This window comes from Sceloporus occidentalis, unplaced genomic scaffold (assembly GCF_023333645.1).
Source record: "Sceloporus occidentalis isolate IW3139 unplaced genomic scaffold, rSceOcc1.0.p SCAF_24, whole genome shotgun sequence".
NCBI lineage: Eukaryota > Metazoa > Chordata > Lepidosauria > Squamata > Phrynosomatidae > Sceloporus > Sceloporus occidentalis.
Window position 1 is genome coordinate 5,129,386 of NW_028317004.1, and position 21,209 is coordinate 5,150,594.

The 21,209-nt window shown below is 40.2% G+C and overlaps 1 protein-coding gene across 1 annotated transcript in view; it reads left to right on the forward strand.

Moving 5' to 3' along the window:
- The window catches only part of LOC149300542 (17-beta-hydroxysteroid dehydrogenase type 3-like), a 54,539-nt gene that overhangs the window by 29,193 nt on the left and 4,137 nt on the right, over positions 1-21,209 (forward strand). The window contains exons 9-10 of the mRNA XM_089485032.1: positions 4,123-4,188; positions 4,362-4,511. Coding sequence (XP_089341158.1) covers positions 4,123-4,188; positions 4,362-4,511 — 216 coding nt within the window. The remainder of the gene's footprint in view (positions 1-4,122; positions 4,189-4,361; positions 4,512-21,209) is intronic.

The following is a 21,209-nucleotide window of genomic DNA, read 5'->3' on the forward strand; positions in this document are numbered from 1 at the left end:
ACTGAAATGGCCTGGCTCAAAGATGTACCAAATAGGGCATGGGCAGTGGATCCCCAAATGCCAAAGTTCAACATTGAAAAATGTGCATGCCCCAAATGTGCATGCCCCAAATGTGGCCCTTTTACCCCCAAACAGCCAGGCAAAATCATTCATGTGGGGTATCACCGCGCTCAGGAGATGTTGCTGAACACATATTGGGGTGTTTTGTGATAGTGATTTATACGAGAACTTTTTCATACCTGAAGTAAAATGTGTGTGACAAAACAAATGCAAAAAAATGACTACCACAAAGTTTGACAAAGACTGGTGGTAGATATGGTGCATGGAAAGAGTTAAAATACTAGCATTTGAAATACCCTGGGGTGTCTAGTTTTCAAAAATATATGGCTTTATTGGGCATACTGAAATGGCCCGGCTCAAAGATGTACCAAATAGGGCATGGGCAGTGGATCCCCAAATGCCAAAGTTCAACATTGAAAAATGTGCATGCCCCAAATGTGCATGCCCCAAATGTGGCCCTTTTACCCCCAAACAGCCAGGCAAAATCATTCATGTGGGGTATCACCGCGCTCAGGAGATGTTGCTGAACACATATTGGGGTGTTTTGTGATAGTGATTTATACGAGAGGTGTTTTGTGATAGAATTTGGATCCCCAAATGCCAAAGTTCAACATTGAAAAATGTGCATGCCCCAAATGTGGCCCTTTTGCCCCCAAACAGCCAGGCAAAATCATTCATGTGGGGTATCACCGCGCTCAGGAGATGTTGCTGAACACATGTTTTATGATAGTGACATATACCAGAACCTGTTTATTCATACCTAAAGTAAAATGTGTGTGAAAAAACAAATGCCAAAAAAATGACTACCATAAAGTTTGACAAAGGCTGATGGTAGAATTAGTGCTTGGAAAGGGTTAAAATACTAGCATTTGGAATACCCTGGGCTGTCTAGTTTTCAAAAATATATGACTTGATGGGGTAAATTGTATTGGCCGGCTTCAAAGATACCCGAAATGGCACATGGGGGGAAGAATTACCAGATTTGGAAAAAATGGCTTTGAAATAGCAAAACGCTACCTGTACTTTTTGCCCCATAACGTGTAGAAAAAAGCAAAAAAACATAAAAACATTGGGTATTTCTAAACTCAGGACAAATAGTAGAATCTATTTAGCAGGTTTTTTCATTACCTTTTATAGATGAGTAAAAGATTTTTCAACTAAAAGTTAAAAACTGTAATTTTTTTCTAAATTGTTCACCATATTTCATACTTTTTTTTATAGTAAGTAATATGATACAATCAAAACAATGTCATCTAAAGAAATCCCTTCTTGTCCTGAAAAAAACAATATCTAATGTGTGTGGGTTCAGTAAACGGGAAAGAAGAAAATTACAACTAAACACGAGCAGCGCAGAAATGTTAAAACGGCCATTGTCACGAAGGGTACAAAAAGTAAAATCAGCCTTTGTCACGAAGGGGTTAATAAGCAAGGTATCTGTCCTAAAATAGGATAAACTCAATACCTCCCAAGTGTCCCATTTAAATGAAATTTTATGATTTTTTAGTGGATTGATGTAGATTCAAGATTTTATTAAAGACAGGAGGCCAATAATATACAAAAACTTTCTTTACTGTATCCTACAGCAGCAAAAATGACATGGTAATTAAAGAGCTAAACAATGCTACCTGAAAGGGCAAGAAATCAAATCCGTTGTCTGAAAAGAATGGACCAAAAATGAAACAAATGTGTGCAAGTCTATTGGAACGTAAAATGCAACAATGAAGAGCAAGGTTATGAATGAGTGAACATATCGGAGCCATCTATCAAATCACAAAGGAAAACGGACTATGAATAAAGGGAACATCATCCAGGTTTTGGAAAATCGAAAGTAACTTAATTAACCTAGGAAACAATAGAGAAAAATGTATGGGAGGATTGATAGAAAATAGAAATGGGAGTGATATTATTTGTGGAATAGTGGAAATAATCGGATTATGCAAAGCTGTCATGCAAAACATATAGTTTTGCAAGCAAATGACAACACATAATTGAAAGGTGGCACTGGTGAAAAATTTAGTGTACTTAGAAATAAAGAACATGACACAATTGGGTTTAAAAAGATTTTTTGTTGATGTCAAGGGCTCAGACGTTTGAGACTCTTAAACAGCTTTAATTTCCTGTAAAAGAGACTGAATTGTTATGAGGCCATAGGGTAAGGAAATCAAGAACTTTATTAATATCCTAAGTAAAAGAATATCTAGGAATGGGAGGTTTCTTTAGTTGAATCTTTTCCATTGGTCTACAAATCAAAGATTGTTTTGCCTATCGGAAGGGCATCAACAAAGGCATGAGAAGCGAAGATCGCAGAACAATATATGTTGATGTATTAGTAAGTTACCCTCATTGATGGAATGGCCCAAAAAAATGACTTGTGAGTTTATGGGATCCAAATTCGGTTCCATGCACCAGCCAGACCATAATTTCCAGGCTGTAATTGGAAACGATTCCTGGAGCTCAGACGTTTTGGATGATGTTCATAGCCGACCTCGAAAATCTTTCAAGAAAGATGTTGGTACTGATAACAGTTAAGCCATCAGAGGAATATTCTTTGAGGCAATTAGCAGGTGAATCTCTCCCACTGGGTTTATTAATATCTCTGGAAAAAGACAGAAATAATTAAGGATAATTTATGGAAAACTCTAGAAGATTTAGGAACCGTGGCTGGGGGGGGGGCAAATTGGTACCATCAAAACAATTGTTGCCCTTTGAAGTCTAATTATCAACAGAACCCAATGAATCATAGCAAACGTAGGAAAAGTGTAATTTGTCATCCAAGTCCAATCTTGGAAGAAAGCATCTACCACTAATGCTTCAGGATCTGGTTTCCAACTGAGAAACCTCGGTAGTTGACATCTCATACAGGATGCAAACATGTCAATTTGAATTTGGTTAAGATTACAATTGCTGTTGTCCACTAAGTATCTGGAGTTCCAGTCAGCTACTGTGTTGGAAAGACATAGAATATATTCCGACTGCATAGTGATTCCACTGTCCAGACAGAAGTGCCAAAAATCACAAGACAACAACAACAACAACAACAAGTCTGATGGGCTGAATGGCTGTAAAAGCAACCCCTCCCTTTCCTGGCCTTTGGAAAAATCCTGAGGGAGGATCCTTTTATAGAGGTTTTTGCTTTGTCAAGAGACATGATTGTGTTACCATACTTGCTTAAGTCTTTAACAAAATATTCACAACTAGAGCACCCTGAGCAGAGGGACCAGGCTCTTATCTAGTCATCTCTGTCAATTGAGGATCTAATCTCAGGAGGATTCAGTGGCCAAAGCTGTGTTAGCATTAGCAAAAAGACAAATAGCACTTCAAGTTTATTCTCACAACACAGAGTCAACTTATTAAGTTTGGCAGTTTTTGCCAGAGGATCAATGATATCCAGGAGTATGCCCTGGGAATTACGTATAGATCTCTACCAGCCTTTTCCTAATATGGAGGCATTTGCAGATCTCTGAAGTGTTTTTTCCAAGTGAACTAAGGCAGATCGCTTTTTGTGTACTACACAAAAAGACTGGCAGCAGATGAATAGGTACTCCTCTGCTCAGTAAGTCCGGGGGAGCTGCATGAGATAAAGCATAGGGCAGAGACCATAAACACGTCACTGTTCATTGACTGCCCTATTTAAAGAAATGAACCTATGAGCAGCTATTTAAATTTGGTCTTGTGCTTGCTAAGCAAGCAATAACGAAAGATGTCCCCTTTTGTAAGGAAAATATACGAGAGCAAAAACAATGTTTGACATTCGAGTAGTATGTAGGTGCCAGTGTCCATGAACCTTCTTCTGAAACCATTATAGCCTATAGAAGCCTATATAGAGCCTAAGTCAAATGCTTGTCACAAGGCTAGGATGTGGCTTTTTCTGATCATACACATCTCAAGTGAAAGGCTATAGTTTGGTATCTCAAGATCTCAAGAGCCTGATAAAGTACAAGAGGAAAACACATGCTCACTTTCTAGTATTATGGATCAACCATGTTTATTCTGGCACCATTATTAACTTTCCGTTGCTGGCCATGGCTATTTTTAATATCCTACCTTTATTTATTATTTCAGGCATTTGTTACTACATTTTCTAGAGCCCTTCAGGCCGAATATAAATCAAAAGGAATAATCATACAGGTAAGGCAATCTTACAAATTTTGCCCATTTTTGTAGTGTCACTAATGTTTTTTTAGTTACCAGAAGTGTATAGTCACTTATATCTGGAAATGAATTCTTCTTAATTTCAACATCATGGTTTCCTACCATACAAAGCCGTATGATCTGTTTATTTTTCTATTTCCACTGTACAGGCAATTACCCCATATGGTGTTTCCACTCCAATGACAAAGAACCCAAGCACAGATATTGTAACCAAATCCCCAATTGACTTTGTACGCCAGTCCCTAAATTATGTTAAATTTGGAGATGAGACCTTTGGCTGCCTTGCACATGAAGTTTTGGTAAATTTGCTTTATAATGGGTCTTTTTTTGCAGATATTAATTGTTACCCATGGGTAAGTTCTAAAAAAAAAAATGAAAACATTCACCTCTGTACTACATATGTACCCAATACATTTGTCTTTGTGGTTGAGTTTACGAATTGTACTCATGCAGGCATCATGTAAGGCTACAAAACAGAGTCACATGATGTCTTGGAGTGAATATGTCAATTATCACATAAAATCTTGACTGATGTACCCTCGATGACTGGGCTAGGCCCACCCAACTAATTTAACTACTCAATAATTAACACGACACCAAGAGTGGGGTTGAAAAGGCCACAGCTGATTTATTTAACCAAGCCATTACCACTCAACCTAGACCAAAACCAAACCGAACACCTTAAATAACCTCCCAAAACTCCACCCAAAAAACTCTGGCCCATTATGTCCTCCATGGGCAATATAAAGTAATCAGAATCATGGAAAATTAATGTTTATTTGCTTGGATTTTTCAATACATAAAATGTTTGGCATTGACTGCTCTTCTAAAGTGGGCCTGTCATCCACTACTGTATGCATGCTCACTGCTAGCCAGCTGCAGTGCTGGCTCGTGATAGAGTTCCATGGGGTCTAAACAGTATTGTTGCAAAGAATTTAAAGTAAAGTACACAGTACAAAAATCTGATGAGGGCCCTGTTTCTAAGAGCTTGCTAGGTGTTATGGCGGGTTACATAGCACAAAATACATGTTGAGAATGAATGCACGTTAATGGTACACAATATACATATTGGTATTTTCTACACCTATAGTTTTGTTTATTTACTTTATTATCCATTCTATTTTTTCCTAGGGGTACATCATCAATTGCATTCCATTGCGTGTCATCCATAGCACTACCGTACAAGAACAGTTCCTGAAAATATTTAGTAATGCACACAAATAGAAGAGCCTGGAGCACACAGGGATAATTTTACATCCAGAAAGACGTATCAAGTCAAATTTTGAGAGAAACCATGCAAGAATGTAGAATGGTATTTATTTACAGTGTTTCTGAATACTTTTTAAAATGAGATAACACACCAAAAAAACTATATGTTGTGGTCTGTCTGTGCAGATTTAATGTGAAGACACAACAGGGAATCCTGTGAATTTGTGTGCTCTATTTCTACCCAGCATTTTTTTTAACATATCTTTACATTTACATGGGATCATGCACATTGCGCATGTCATTTTATTAGTGTCCGGTTATTTCCAATATAACTCAGTTCAGATGCAGTGAAATGATACTGTGGCATTACTCTAAAAGTAATACTGTTAGGAAACAATGGATAATGAAAGCTTTGCAAATCAACATCTATCTGTAAACTTCTGTGTACATTATATGTTCTGTACATGTACCTACACACTGCAAATTCAAAAGACTTATCAATAAATACTATTCATTATTAATATAAAATTATGGTTGTGTTCTGTATGTTTAGCATTTACTGATGTGTCTTGGATTGTAAAATTATGGGATATTTCTTGTGGAAATCCACTGGTTGCATAAAGAAAGGCATTAAGCAATTGGTAATTGGAACTAATTTAACTACTGGAACTTTGTTAATATGCAAACTTTGTAAAGATGAAATCATTGTGCCTTTAATTTATCTTGTGATTTGTGATCATATGATAGACCTGATTAATTAGTTTTTTTAATTAAACAATGAAAACACCAAAGCACATTAATGCAATTTATTTCTATCATATACACCCAACTATACTATGCATACTGTAGACAGACATATATTTATGACGGTTTTGATGAACTCAGCGGCGTAGGCTTAATTAGGATGACCTACACCAAATTAATTTCTGTTCATGTGTATTATGAGACGAACAGTGCCCAAAAATAAAGAGAGTTTGTTAAGGTTATTAAAATATAAAGTTAATTATACTCACTCACACACAGGAAAATTAATTTATTTAAATAATGTAATGAAAGCATATCACGGTATTTGTATTTGACCGTACTGTATTGCAATCCTAAAATAGGTTAAAAAATAGAACACAGAACTACTTCATTGTAGATCATGCATTTAACCACATGGTGGCAATAACACACCATATTCACTGACATATATATATATATATATATATATATATATATATATATATATATATATATATATATATATATATGGGGTAGTAGAAGTATTATGAAACACTCATCTACAGACACCAGACAAGCCAGAAGGCTTGTTTTTCCCTCAGAAATCTCATGGTGCTTTCACAACCACAAGGGATTCTGGATAGGCACATGCAAATAAGGTTAACAATTATCACCTTTGCCTCTATATCCACTTTATACATGGATCCCTTGAAAGTAATTGCCCGCTGTACAAGACAGCCTTTAGACAAAACTCGGGAAGAGGTACAATAGCCAGATCACCACTCATGGACAGCTGTTTCGTCCTTCATGGGACTCGTCTAATATATATATATATATATATATATATATATATATATATATATATATTAGACTTGTGCATTCACATCCATAAACTTTTTAAATTCAATTTAACTTATCCATTTCATCACTTCGTACAAATGTCCGAAAATGAGAAGGGACCCCAAGTGAAACAAACAAAAAGCAAAGAGTTCTGATTTTTATTAGTGTTTTTACTCTTACTCATGCTCTCTCATGCTCTCAATGTCTCCCTACTTTCTCAGATGACCATTTCCATGTCTGTTTCCTTTCCCACAGCTCTGCTTCTTCTTTCTTCGTCCACTACTCCCCTCTTGAATCTTTTTTTTTTGTCTTCTGTCTTCTTTCTTCGTCCACTACTCCCCATGTCTTCTTTGTCTGTAAACCTGGCCTTCCTTGATTGGCCGAACATGGGAGAGGCTGTCCTTGTGGCTTCGCCCCTTTCATGGAAGTACACAGAGAGGCCAGAATAATGCAGATAGATTCCCAGAGAAAAAGAGGTGCAGAAAAGATTTATCTGTGAATCTGTTTTCCTTATTCTTGCCCCCCCGTGAAATCAGAGGAAAACAAAGCAAAAAACTCTCTCTCTCATGCTCTCTAAATGTTTCCCTACCTTTATTAGTAACATTAATTCTCTACATATTTTCAAATTTTAGGCCACAGTTAAGTACTTAATAATCTCAGAAATATGGTATATCAAAATAATGAGCATTTGTTACTTATGTCATATATCTAGTTTCAGGAAAAATGTGTTACAGTTGTGCAACTGCTAGCAGCTCTCAAAACTTGTCGGATACCTTTGATCATACTGTTTGAATATTCAGCATATTCTGTTAATATTTACTAGTAAAATGTTCTGATTTTCTTCATCTAAACAGAATATATCACTCTCCCATTGTAAAATATTATTGCTTGTACCTTTATGAAATTATTGAACAGAAATAGATTTTCAGAGTGGTTTGTAGCATTTGTTAGCACTGTAACATAGAAGAATAAAATGAAACTTGATCTGTAGAGTTAATTGGTCTGCTGGACCGCTCCCTTATGGTAATATCATGTCTCTGGCATAGTGTGTTAACATCCTAGACCAGGGGTGGGCAATTAATTTTCCCATGGGGCCACATGAGAAATTGGAATGGTTTTAGAGGGCCAGACCTCTACAAACTACAAACTCCGAAGCCTTGTCCATTTTGTTAACTTATGTGCTGTTTAATAAAGTTATTCAAGCCTACGTCATTGGTAGAGGTGCTTGAATAAGTAAGGCCTGAATAACTATTAGCACAGCACAGAAGTGAACAAAATGAACAAGGCTTCGGAGTGCATACCGTATTTTTCGCTCTATAAGACGCACCTGCTGATAAGACGCACCTAGATTTTAGAGGAGAAAAAAAAGGAAAAAATATTTTGAGCTAAAAAATGGGCTAAAATATTTATTACAATAACTGAATAAGCTATGAACACAGTAAGACACACGCAGTAAGACACACACAGACACAGTAAGACACACACAGACACAGTGAGACACACACAGACACAGTAAGACACACACAGACACAGTGAGACACACACAGACACAGTGAGACACACACAGACACAGTGAGACACACACAGACACAGTAAGACACACACAGACACAGTGAGACACACACAGACACAGTAAGACACACACAGACACAGTAAGACACACACAGACACAGTAAGACACACACAGACACAGTAAGACACACACAGACACAGTGAGACACACACAGACACAGTAAGACACACACAGACACAGTAAGACACACACAGACACAGTGAGACACACACAGACACAGTGAGACACACACAGACACAGTGAGACACACACAGACACAGTAAGATACACACACACAGTAAGACACACACACACAAACACAGTAAGACACACACACACAGTAAGACCTCCCTCCCTAACCCCCCTTCTCAGTATCTCCCCTCTAACTCCCTAACCCCCCCTTCTCAGTATCTCCCCTCTAACTCCCTAACCCCCCCTTCTCAGGATCTCCCCCCCCGCCCCGGTCACTTACCTTAAACTCCTGTGTTGGAAGCGTGAGGCGTTTGTCTCGGGTGCCGGCGCTTCACTGCTGATCGCCGGCGTCTGACGTCATATGCCGGCGCCCAGCGTAAAGCGCCGGCACCCGAGACAAACGCTTCCAACACAGGAGTTTAAGGTAAGTGACCGGGGCGGGGGGGGACACCGGACTCATTGGTGAGTCACCAGGACACTCTTTGCGGGCCGGTCCGAGCTATTCAGCGGGCCGGATGTGGCCCGCGGGCCGTGCTTTGCCCAGGTCTGTCCTAGACCAATACATCATTACATAGGTGTCACTGGTGATATTTCCTCTCACATGATGTTATTTCAGAAATTTATATTACCAGGCTAGTATGCAACAGCCAACACCACTAATGTTAACCTCTTGTCTAAAAATCAAGCGAGTTGTGTGCCTCCATCTCCAAACTGGGTGGAGGTGCTATTTTTTTTGTAAAGCATAATTGATTGCCTATTTATACATTCTAGTTTACAGAAGGATACGCATAAACACTTTTTGTGATATAATACCGTATTTGCTCGATTATAAGACGAGGTTTTTTTCAGAGCAAATGCTCTGAAAAATACCCCTCGTCTTCTAATCGGGGTCGTCTTCTAATCAGACCTCAAATAGAGTCTGATTAGGAGACTAAGATCCAGATCCCCCGCACCGCTGCAGGGGACCTGGATCCTCCTGTCTCACCCCCCCCCCCCATCATACACACACTTACCGGTGCTTCCTGCTGTATTGCCGGGGCAGCGGGTTGACGTCTACGCGATCCGCGTAGACAACGTCCGCTGCAGCCGGAAGGAGGTGTGGCTAGCAGCGGGGGTTGTCTGCGTCCGTCGCGCAAACCTTCCCCGACTGTCAGAGATCAGAGTTCCCCGCACCGGTGCGGGGAACTCTGATCTCTGACAGCCGGGGAAAGTATACGCGACGGACGCAGACAAACCCCCGCTGCCAACTCCACCTCCTTCCGGCTGCAGCAGAAGGCGACGTCAACCCGCTGCCCCGGCTGGAAGCACCGGTAAGAGAGGGCTGAGAGGGGAGGGGAGGGGAGAGTGTGTGTGTGTGTTAGTTAAATGGGGGTATAGGGTGTGTGTGTGTGTGTGTGTGTGTGTTAAATGGGGGCATAGGGCATTTCTGGAGTGGCGTTAAGGGGGCATTTAATAGAGCACTCTGCCTCCTGAAATGCCTTATACACCTATATGCCACTCTGCCCCATAATATGCATTTTAACCCCCTAAATGCCAGAGTGGCATATAGGGGTATAAGGCATTTCTGGAGGCAGAGTGCTCTATACAATGCCTTTTAACTCCCTTAATGCCACTCTGCCTCCTGAAATGCCTTATACCTCCCTATATGCCACTCTGCCCCATAATATGCATTTTAACCCCCTAAATGCCAGAATGGGATATAGGGGTATAAGGCATTTCTGGAGGCAGAGTGGCATATAGGGGTATAAGGCATTTCTGGAGGCAGAGTGGCACATAGGGGGTCAAAAGGCATACCATGGGGCACAGTGGCATATAGAGGGTTAAAAGGCATATCATGGGCCACAGTGCCATATTGGAGTGGCAAGCCTGGGGGCAGATGTGCGTAACTGGGGGACAGGTTGGAAAATACAAGAAATAAAAACAAAAAAAATATTTTTCTCAATCATAGCTTTTATTAAAAAAAATAGTTTACATGAATTAACATTTACTGGTAAAACTTTTTTCCTTTAGGGTCGTCTTATATTCAGGCTTTTTCTTTTTTTCCTAAGTTAATATTCAGATTTTGGGGGGTCGTCTTATAATCAGGGTCGTCTTATAATCGAGCAAATACGGTATGTCAGAAGGGGATTTAAAACACACAGTTCCATAAGCAGGTATATAATAGCCCCTCAGGTTGATAATCAATTTGCTTGGATTTCACCCTGTGACCCTAACAAACAATGCACTAGGATAAAAAGCAACATGATGAACGTATAATTTTTGGGTTCTCGGTTGGGTTTTTAGGTTGAATGGCTATCATGTATTATAATACAGTTAATTGTTATAATAGTTAATTATTATAATAGTTAATTGTGACAAGGCAGTCCTCCGAGACTATTGGAGACAACAATAATAGATTAGAACTATGTAAACGAGAAAATTATTCTTGATTTGATTGTCTCAAAGTTGTATTCGCTACAATGCTACAGTTTAGTTCTCATTGAAGAAATATCATTTTTCATAAAAAAATGTCTGGAAGCATTGGCTAGTTTTTAGTATAATACATGGATAAAATGGATTTTGAGATATGAAACAGTAGTCTTCAGTTACTCATGTAAACACACACGCTTCCCACTTTCCTAATTCCATCCGAGTGCAGTAGAAGACATATATCTGAACATTAAATTAAATGCAGATTTTTTGAGACTCCACTGGGGCTTAAATCATTTTATGGTTAGTAGCTGCACTTTTTATAATATAAGAGCCACCTTAGATTTTTGGGACTCCCAAGATGAAGAATCTCTTGAATGGCTGGTCATATTTAGGTTGGAAAGATTCCTGCCTTCATCAAGATGTATAAGATTCTTGAGTAGTAGACCTGGGCACTAAAGGCCAGCCACTGAACTTAATACCAAGATTAACTTGTTAAATTGTTTTGTATATTATCCAGTCTCCTGAATGTGAGCCAATACTAGCTTATCTAAGTATCAAATAGAGTTGCACTCTAATGGCTTCTTTCCATGAGCTGCTTACAGAGCTGATAGAATAAGTAAAAACGTATGTTTAAGGTATTGCACTATTGTTAGTATAGTTTTTAGTTACAGAACTGGCAGCTAGTGTCTTTATTTTTTAGATTTGCATTGTTACCAGTATCACATTATTGCTGAGGTATTCAGAGACACGTAGAGGGGAAAGATGAAATGTGTATTTTAATTTTAGAATGCTGGGGAAATCACATAGCAAATGAATGGTGTGGGTCAGGTGGGTGACTTGACGGAAATACAGAATTTCAGGTATAGATCAACTGAATAATACATACAATCACTGTATTGGGAGGTATTACTAAATAACACATGAAACAGAGCATTGCATGCGCAGAGCAACTAAATAGATCAAATAATGCATGGGAACCCTAAATTGCAGACATAGATCACAGGTCACATACCACAAAGCAGATGAGATGTGTATGACTTGCCCTCATTGTCCCCATACATTATCCCTGTGCCATATTTTCCCCCAAACAGCCATCCTGTGCCATCTTTGCCCAAACAGCCAGTCTGTGCCACCCCCCCCACTTACACATCCATGCTATCCCACATATAATTAATTCACTCATTCACAAAATGCACTTATACACAAATTCTCATTCCTTCACTCATTCATGCATACTTATTCATATAGATGGGTCCCTGAGCACTGTGAATGCAGCAGAGGGTTCAAGAATAGTCATAGTCAAAGGCAGCCAAGGTCATACACAATAGTAGCAGCCAAGACATCAAATGAACAAACACAAACATCAAAGCCAAGATCATACACTAGGGATGAAAACAAGAAAAGTACAGAAAAGGTAGCACCTTGATTGGGCACCAGTTAAAAAAAGGAGAGAACTATAAATGATTTTAGTCAGGACAGAGAAGCAAATCAGGCTCATGGAGAACAGCATCACAGGAGCATGGGATATAAGTAAGTGTATCACATTCTCCAACATAAATATTTACTGAAGGAAGAGCAGCTGTAATGATTTCTGGTGTTTTCCCCCTGAAATGTGATTTTCAGCAGATCATCAACGCTTTGGCTAATATCACGACAGGTATGCAAGGGAGGAAGTGTAATAAACATTTTTTGTGCTTGTTCTTCCCACGCGCCTTGGTCTAAATTGTGATGTTCTTAATGCTGCTATGCTGTACAAACTAGTATCTGATGTATGTTGAGCAGGGGAGGGCTGGCAGCCTAAGGCCTGGGGGGCAAGTCAAGTGAAGTGGCTCCGCCCCCTCGCACTCACCTTTCACCCCTCACGCTGCTCCCATCAGTATGCGGCCATCAGACTGCTGGAAAACTTATCTAAACGGCCGCTGGGTGCTGATGCCACCGGCCGGAGCTACTTTAATCCTTTTTTTTTTATTTATTTAATATGCCGGATCGGCTTGCCATATTAAAAATAAATAAAGTATTAAAGTAGCGCCGGCCGGCAGCATCAGCACCCAGCGGCCGTTTAGATTCGATTTCCAACAATCTGATGGCTGCATAGTGATGGGAGCAGCGTGAGGGGTGAAAGGTGAGTGCGAGGGGGCAGAGCTTTCACCCCTCACGCTGCTCCCATCACTATGCAGCCATCGCATACGGCCGCTGGGTGCTGATGCTGCCGGCCGGCGCTGCTTTAATACTATTTTTTTTTTCATTTAATAGCCGATCCGGCTTGCCATAGTAAATTTTTTTTAAAAAGTATTAAAGTAGCGCCGGCTGGCGGCATCAACACCCAGCGGCCGTTTAGATTAGATTTCGGGCGGCCTGGGGGGCAATTGCCCCCCTGCCCAGCCCGCCCCTGATGTTGAGGGACCCATAAGTTTGTTTGTCTTTATAATTGCTAATTTGTGTGTGGAGCTAGCAGTAGAAGGGTTAGTAGCATAATTTACAAAAATACTAGACTCTAGCTTTTTTTAATAATAAACTGAACCAGCAGAGATATGTTTGCTGATTAGTTGAAAATACCCAGAGGCCACTGTATTAAAAAAATCACTCTAGGCTGGCACCTACCTTGCCTATAGAGAGCGCTTGCCCTGATCCCACTGCATGCAACTGCAAAGGGATGCAATCCCTGGTGTCTTAAATTGAGAGAAACAAAAGAATTAAGGCAATGTATGCAAGGCATTTCTACTTCTATAGCACAAAGATTGGGCAACGGGGGAAGAGAAGTCTTCCTGCTCCCTTAATTATGCACTCAAGAAATAGGGGCTACAAAGGTTACAGAGCTCATTTGCCCCTTAAGGGTTCACTTCTACCTCCAACAACGTATATTGCCTAAGTGTTTTATTTTGTCACATTTATAAGTTATATCACTTTGCTTTAGAATGTATAGATAGTTGTTTGAAGTCATAAATAACATACAGGGGGGATTTCTAAAACCAAATGTACCAGGTTACGTGACTTAACATGGTCACTCACAAGTGTGCAGGTCTAGCTTCTCCAGTGATATCCCAATCATACCAAGGTTTGATGCTCAGCATGTAATTCATGCACAGTTGCTACGAAAAGAAACCAGATTGTCGACCTGGCGTGATCTTGCTAAAATATCAACCCACGGCATCAGGTAAATGCCATTTGCAAATTTTGCACAAATTACACATCTTGCTTATGCAATGACCAAACTCATCAATGCTGGTGCCTACTGTGCACCCCCTGCTGCAAAGAGACTCACACTCCCTCAGAATTTCAATAAGCATGTTTGAGTAAATATGTGAATGTAAACAATATAGTTGTTACAACCAACCCTTAATGATCTACCCTGCAAACAAACATTTCCTTCCTGGATCCTAGGACAAAGGGGCAGCATTGAGCTCTTAGGCTACTGAGTACAGATACTGGATAGTTTGGAGCTCATATAAAATCGTTTGGACTGTGTGTGTCTTAGGCACAGTGCATAGGCCAAGGCAGACCCGAATTTGATGGGTCAGGACGGTTGGCAGTGTGATATTTAATTTGCAATAACACCCATTAGAGAGAGAGAGAGAGAGTCTAAGATAAGGTTCAATTTGTATTGAAATCTGATAACTCAACTCTCCTACTCTGCAAAGAAATGCTGCTTGTTAAAATTCCACTTGTTGAAAGCTGTGCAGCCATAAAGTGTTTATCAAACAAAAGGACTCTTCGATCAATAGTCCTCCTCTGAGCTAGATCATATAACCTTTTCCTATTCCCTTTTAGAACATTGCCACTTCTTACCTCCTTTTTTCCAAGCTACTTAAAAAAACAGCATTCGCTTTTCTTTAAAAGATTGTTTCAATATCTTTTTTGTCCCCCAGGCACTTTGTGTAACAATTAGGAATCTCAATGGGGAGTAAGGGAGACATTCTTTACTACCACAGTCAAAAAAACTAAAATATTGTCAGACAGAAGCGATCATTAATGAGTCATTTACAATCCTATAAAAATTGCAAGGAAATGCATTCATTAAATTTAAAAATGGTCTCTTGAATTAAAATGTGGAGTTCCTATGGATACTACATTCCTACCGAAGACGTGTGATTGCTTTAAAAGTAAAGCAAATATGAAAACACACATCATTTAAAAACTCCAATATTAAATGGTTTTACAACATAGAATAATAAATAAGCATTTGTAAGATGACTGTAGCACAAGATAAATATGAGGAAATATAAGAATCATTTATAAAGAATATTCAGAAGATACCTAATGAGTCAAGATATATAATTATTATAAGCTATTGCTATTATTTTTTCTTTTATATTAATTTTGCCTTAATGTGAACAGTTAAATGCCAAGCTTTCTTGAGGTTAACAAAAGTGTTAAAGCGTGACTGATGGACAATACGTTTTTGTGTGACCTATGTCTACTTAGTCATTGGGTTATTTTTTTTTATTCAAGACTTCTGCGAGAGTTCTCCATAGTTTGCTTATTAATTCTTGCACTTTACCTTTGGCTGATCCCATACAGTTTCCCTGAAGACCCAGACTGACCTTTGGACACTAGGTAAATCCATGGGGCCCTTTATGTATCCCATTTACCATAAGCACCAATTGGGCACTTTAGTGAGTGGCAAGCAAATGGACCTGAAGTAGTTTAGCCAGGTCATATAGGAATGTAGCGTGCAATTGCATATATATATATATTCAGTCGCCAGCTGCCCAGACTTCCTCCTCAGAGCTGTGGCTCAAGTGACATGCGTGGGGGGCCCTTAGTGTAAGCCTGGGATCTTAATTAGATCATATAAAATGGATAAATCTTAAATTTTATAGTTAATAACAGTGTGCATATTAAAATAAGCAATATGTATATGTATTAAAAGCCCACCATATGTGTACACCTTTTAAAGTGGCACAACTTGCTGAAGCAAAAATAGTGAACCACACATGTATGGAAAGCGATGTGCAGGGTAACAAAGTGAAAACAATTTGTGCCCCCACTCCCAAGCTATTATTACATTTAAGCAGTGGAGAAAAAGCTATGTCTGCTTCAAAAGTTGCAACAATGATTTTACATTTAACATCATGAGGTTTTTTTTTTCAGAGAGAAGAAAATCTAAGAAGAATCCAGAAAATGTATCTGCTGTGATGGCTGCTACCTTATCATCATCATAATCACTGTCATCGTTACCAGTACTTCTGCCATCACTATCACAACCACCAGTGTCTGCTTCTTTTACCACAATGAAACATTTTTTATAAACTCAATTTCTAAAACACAAGTAAACACATAGTTTACATGACATTCATAAAAAGCGTGAATGGTGGAGGCTACAGGGAAAGGTAGGTGGTCTTATAGCAGACCTGGGCAAAGCACGGCCCGCGGGCCACATCCGGCCCGCTGAATAGCTCGGACCGGCCCGCAAAGAGTGTCCTGGTGACTCACCAATGAGTCCGGTGTCCCCCCCCGCCCCGGTCACTTACCTTAAACTCCTGTGTTGGAAGCGTTTGTCTCGGGTGCCGGCGCTTTACGCTGGGCGCCGGCATATGACGTCAGACGCCGGCGATCAGCAGTGAAGCGCCGGCACCCGAGACAAACGCCTCACGCTTCCAACACAGGAGTTTAAGGTAAGTGACCGGGGCGGGGGGGGAGATCCTGAGAAGGGGGGGTTAGGGAGTTAGAGGGGAGATACTGAGAAGGGGGGGTTAGGGAGTTAGAGGGGAGATACTGAGAAGGGGGGTTAGGGAGGGAGGTCTTACTGTGTGTGTGTGTCTTACTGTGTTTGTGTGTGTGTGTCTTACTGTGTGTGTGTGTGTGTATCTTACTGTGTCTGTGTGTGTCTCACTGTGTCTGTGTGTGTCTCACTGTGTCTGTGTGTGTCTTACTGTGTCTGTGTGTGTCTTACTGTGTCTGTGTGTGTCTCACTGTGTCTGTGTGTGTCTTACTGTGTCTGTGTGTGTCTTACTGTGTCTGTGTGTGTCTTACTGTGTCTGTGTGTGTCTCACTGTGTCTGTGTGTGTCTTACTGTGTCTGTGTGTGTCTCACTGTGTCTGTGTGTGTCTTACTGTGTCTGTGTGTGTCTTACTGTGTCTGTGTGTGTCTCACTGTGTCTGTGTGTATCTTACTGTGTCTGTGTGTGTCTCACTGTGTCTGTGTGTGTCTTACTGTGTCTGTGTGTGTCTCACTGTGTCTGTGTGTGTCTTACTGTGTCTGTGTGTGTCTCACTGTGTCTGTGTGTGTCTTACTGTGTCTGTGTGTGTCTTACTGCGTGTGTCTTACTGTGTTCATAGCTTATTCAGTTATTGTAATAAATATTTTAGCCCATTTTTTAGCTCAAAATATTTTTTCCTTTTTTTTCTCCTCTAAAATCTAGGTGCGTCTTATCAGCAGGTGCGTCTTATAGAGCGAAAAATACGGTATGCACTCCGAAGCCTTGTTCATTTTGTTCACTTCTGTGCTGTGCTAATAGTTATTCAGGCCTTACTTATTCAAGCACCTCTACCAATGACGTAGGCTTGAATAACTTTATTAAACAGCACATAAGTTAACAAAATGGACAAGGCTTCGGAGTTTGTAGTTTGTAGAGGTCTGGCCCTCTAAAACCATTCCAATTTCTCATGTGGCCCCATGGGAAAATTAATTGCCCACCCCTGTCTTATAGGATGATGGAGAAAGCAATAGAGACCTTTCGCTGGTGATGTTTTGCAAGTTTGGACATGAGTCCTATAAGACCACAAAGTGTTGATATGTATGAGCACTCAGAATGTCACAATTTTATAACCAGGTAGTTGATGCTATTGACACAGCGTTCACAAAATCCTTTCTGTGGAAGATTAATTTGGCAAAACATATGTGGAGCAGTGGCCAGATTTAGGACTACATGACTGTCACTGCCCATTGGGTGTCCTTCCCACCACTGTCATTTTAAGAGACCGTTCCTGTCATCTCCATGCCCTTTTCAGTGTTTGCCTGCAGCACAAATGCATTAAAACATCATACCCTTTTATTCTTGAAGAACTCTTGACTGTTTTATACAAGACAGCTTGCCCTGTAGCATGTGTGGAATTGATTATGCATTGGGAGGAGTGTTTTTTTCCAGTGTTAGTTGAACAGCTTTTTCACTTTTTTTTAGTTTGTGTTTCACATAAGGCAGGTGATGTTTTTACCAAATCATTGGCTTGGTTCACATTACCTGAACGCTGGCTTCGTTTATGCAGCTGACAGATCTAAAGTCACCACTGATGAGAAGCTGCGCAACTCAGCGAACTTACTCTATTTTGTCCATATTGATTCAAAGGCGATTCTCCTCCAATTAGCCAAGTATGCAAGATTTCATGTGGTTGGGTGTCATTAACTTTGAGCATTGGGTTTGGGATAGGAGTGAAGAAGAGGCATAGGAGGGCTCGACGCTTCATCTATGTTTTTAAAATTATGTTTAACCCCCATTCTTCATAGAAGAGGAATCGGTCGGTTTTCTAGGATTATGTATTTATTTACTTTTAATGTATTGTTTTGATGGGCTTTTACGGGTTGCCGCCAAGAGAGTTGGAAGTCAACTTTAATTTAAAGTAGCAGCCATTCACATAAACGTATCTAATAATGAATATGAATTGCTTTGCGATTTGGAACTTAGCCATTAACTCAACTGAGCATCCTATGTTTTAGTAAATAGGGTTATATATGAGGATCATTTTTTACAGATGTACACCGTGACCTGTGTCACGATAAGGAGGATAAGGGTTGTCAGCTTTTCTGGATATTGTACACTATTTGCTCCCTCAAAATTATTATTGCACACAGTTTTTTGGAATAACCTTTTTGGCATCTCTTGTCAGCAGCAAAGGCTGAATCACCAGCAAAATCTCATTATCACATGCTTTATTACCTAAAAATTACATCATGGGAAACATTTTTTGGCTTCATTATAGTTTCTGACTCTGTTTATGTTTTTGCTGAATGAAATAACGATTTTAAATTGTGCATTGACTTCCTCTGTTTTTATATTTTAGCACTTGGGAGGACATAAAACATTGACACTTCAATACAGAGCATGCGGTACTGTAGTTGTCCATATATGTTTTTATTCTAATTTTAGAATATAAGAACAGAGTCATACCACACAAAAACAAAAGTTTTAGATTATAGAAAAAAACCAACTTACTTACAACTTACACAATATGTGTAAAGGAGTCACTATCAGACCTGGTCTACTTAAAATGGAGTGCAGGAGAATTGGGATTATTTAAAAGATAGAATTATTGAAAGCAACAGAAACTTGTATTAGGCTGGTCAGTAAGAGCAAAAAATGTAATTGAAAAGAAACCACTGTGGTACCCCGCAGAAGTGGGCAGAATAGTAAAAAAAACTAAAGGTTAGCATTTATTAAATAAAAAAAAATATATAAATCTATAAGCATACCTGTGAACTCTTCGGGTTTGACCCGGAGATTGCCGGGTGAAGCACTGTTTCTCCGGTTCTCCGGGTCAAGACCTGAATCCTCCGGGTCATGGGAGCGGGGTCTTGACACGCCCTACTCTGCGCCCATTTTCCCTTTAAATTGTTTCCCGTTAGAACACCCCCGGGAACTCTCACCGGGGACACAGGACCGCCCCCTGATAAAGACATAAAGAGCCAAAACATTTGAGAGCTACCAAAGCACATGCAGAAGAGAAACTAGAGTAAATGAGAAAAGGAAAGTAAGACAAAGATTAGTCAAATTAAAAACAAAAGAAGGAAGGTACGTCAATAAGGATAAAGGTCTAGATGACTGCCTAGATTAATATTTTTGTTCCATTTTAACAGATGAAAATGAAAGAAAGAAACCTCAGGAAAAAATACTGATGAGTTATTTTATACATGTGAGCTTATCAAGGAAGATGTTCAGAAAAGCTGCCTAAAGAAAAGAGAAATAAGTCCATGAGACCTGATGGGAAACACCCCAAGGTATTAAAACGTAGTAGGGAGGAATCAGGCAACTATAGGTCCAGTAAGTCTTACATCAGTAGTGGGGAAATTAATGGAAACTATGTTAAAGTATAGGATTGTTGAACATCCAAAATCATATGGATTTGTAGAAAAGAAACAATATGCGTTTACTTCAGGAAGATCATACCAGGCTGATAACTAAATTAATTGATCAAGGTGGTGCAGTAGACATTGGGTATCTGGATTTCAGTAAGGCCTTTGACACTGTCCCACATAGAAGACTTATAAATAAACTACAATCTCTGGGTTTAGATCCCAATATTATTGAATGGATCCAGCAGTATCTGAAAGACAGTTGTAGTCAATGGAGTAGATTCAGAGGAGGTCTTGTAACCAGTTAGGCACCTCTGGGATCTGTACTTGGACTCATTCTCTGTAATATTTTTATTAGGGATATTGCAGAGGGTTTTGATAGTAAGATATGCTTTTTTTGCTGATGACAGAAAGATGTTCAACGGGGTTGATGTTCCTGGAGGCAGTGGCGTACCTACCGGGGTCGCAGGGGTCGCGACTGCGACCGGGCCCCGGCGGCAGGGGGGGCCAAACCAAGGGGCCGCACGAAATCGGGCCCCGGCGGCAGAGGGGCCCAAGCAAAGGGGCCGCACGAAATCGGGCCCTGGCGGCAGGGGGGCCCAAGCCAAGGGGCCGCACGAAATCGGGCCCCGGCGGCAGGGGGGCCCAAGCCAACGGGCTGCACGAAATCGGGCCCCGGCAGCAGAGGGGCCCAAGCAAAGGGGCCGCACGAAATCGGGCCCCAGCGGCAGGGGGGCCCAAGCCAAGGGGCCGCACGAAATCGGGCCCCGGTGGAAGGGGGGCCCAAGCCAAGGGGACTCTGGGGATGATTACGGGGGAGAGTACCATGGTCAGGGTCAGAAGGAGGGAAGACTGCACCCTTCTGTAGGAATAAATAGAACTGTGTAATTTTTATTTATCCAGAGATAAAACGCCATTTCTGAATTTGTAGTCACTTCAGTGGACAAAACATTCTAGGCCCTGAAATCAGTGAGAAGAAAGGTAAAGGTTTTATGTTGTTTACTCTATTTCAATCTGCATATTTTATTAAAAATTATTAGTGGCACTAAATTGTGGCTTCGGA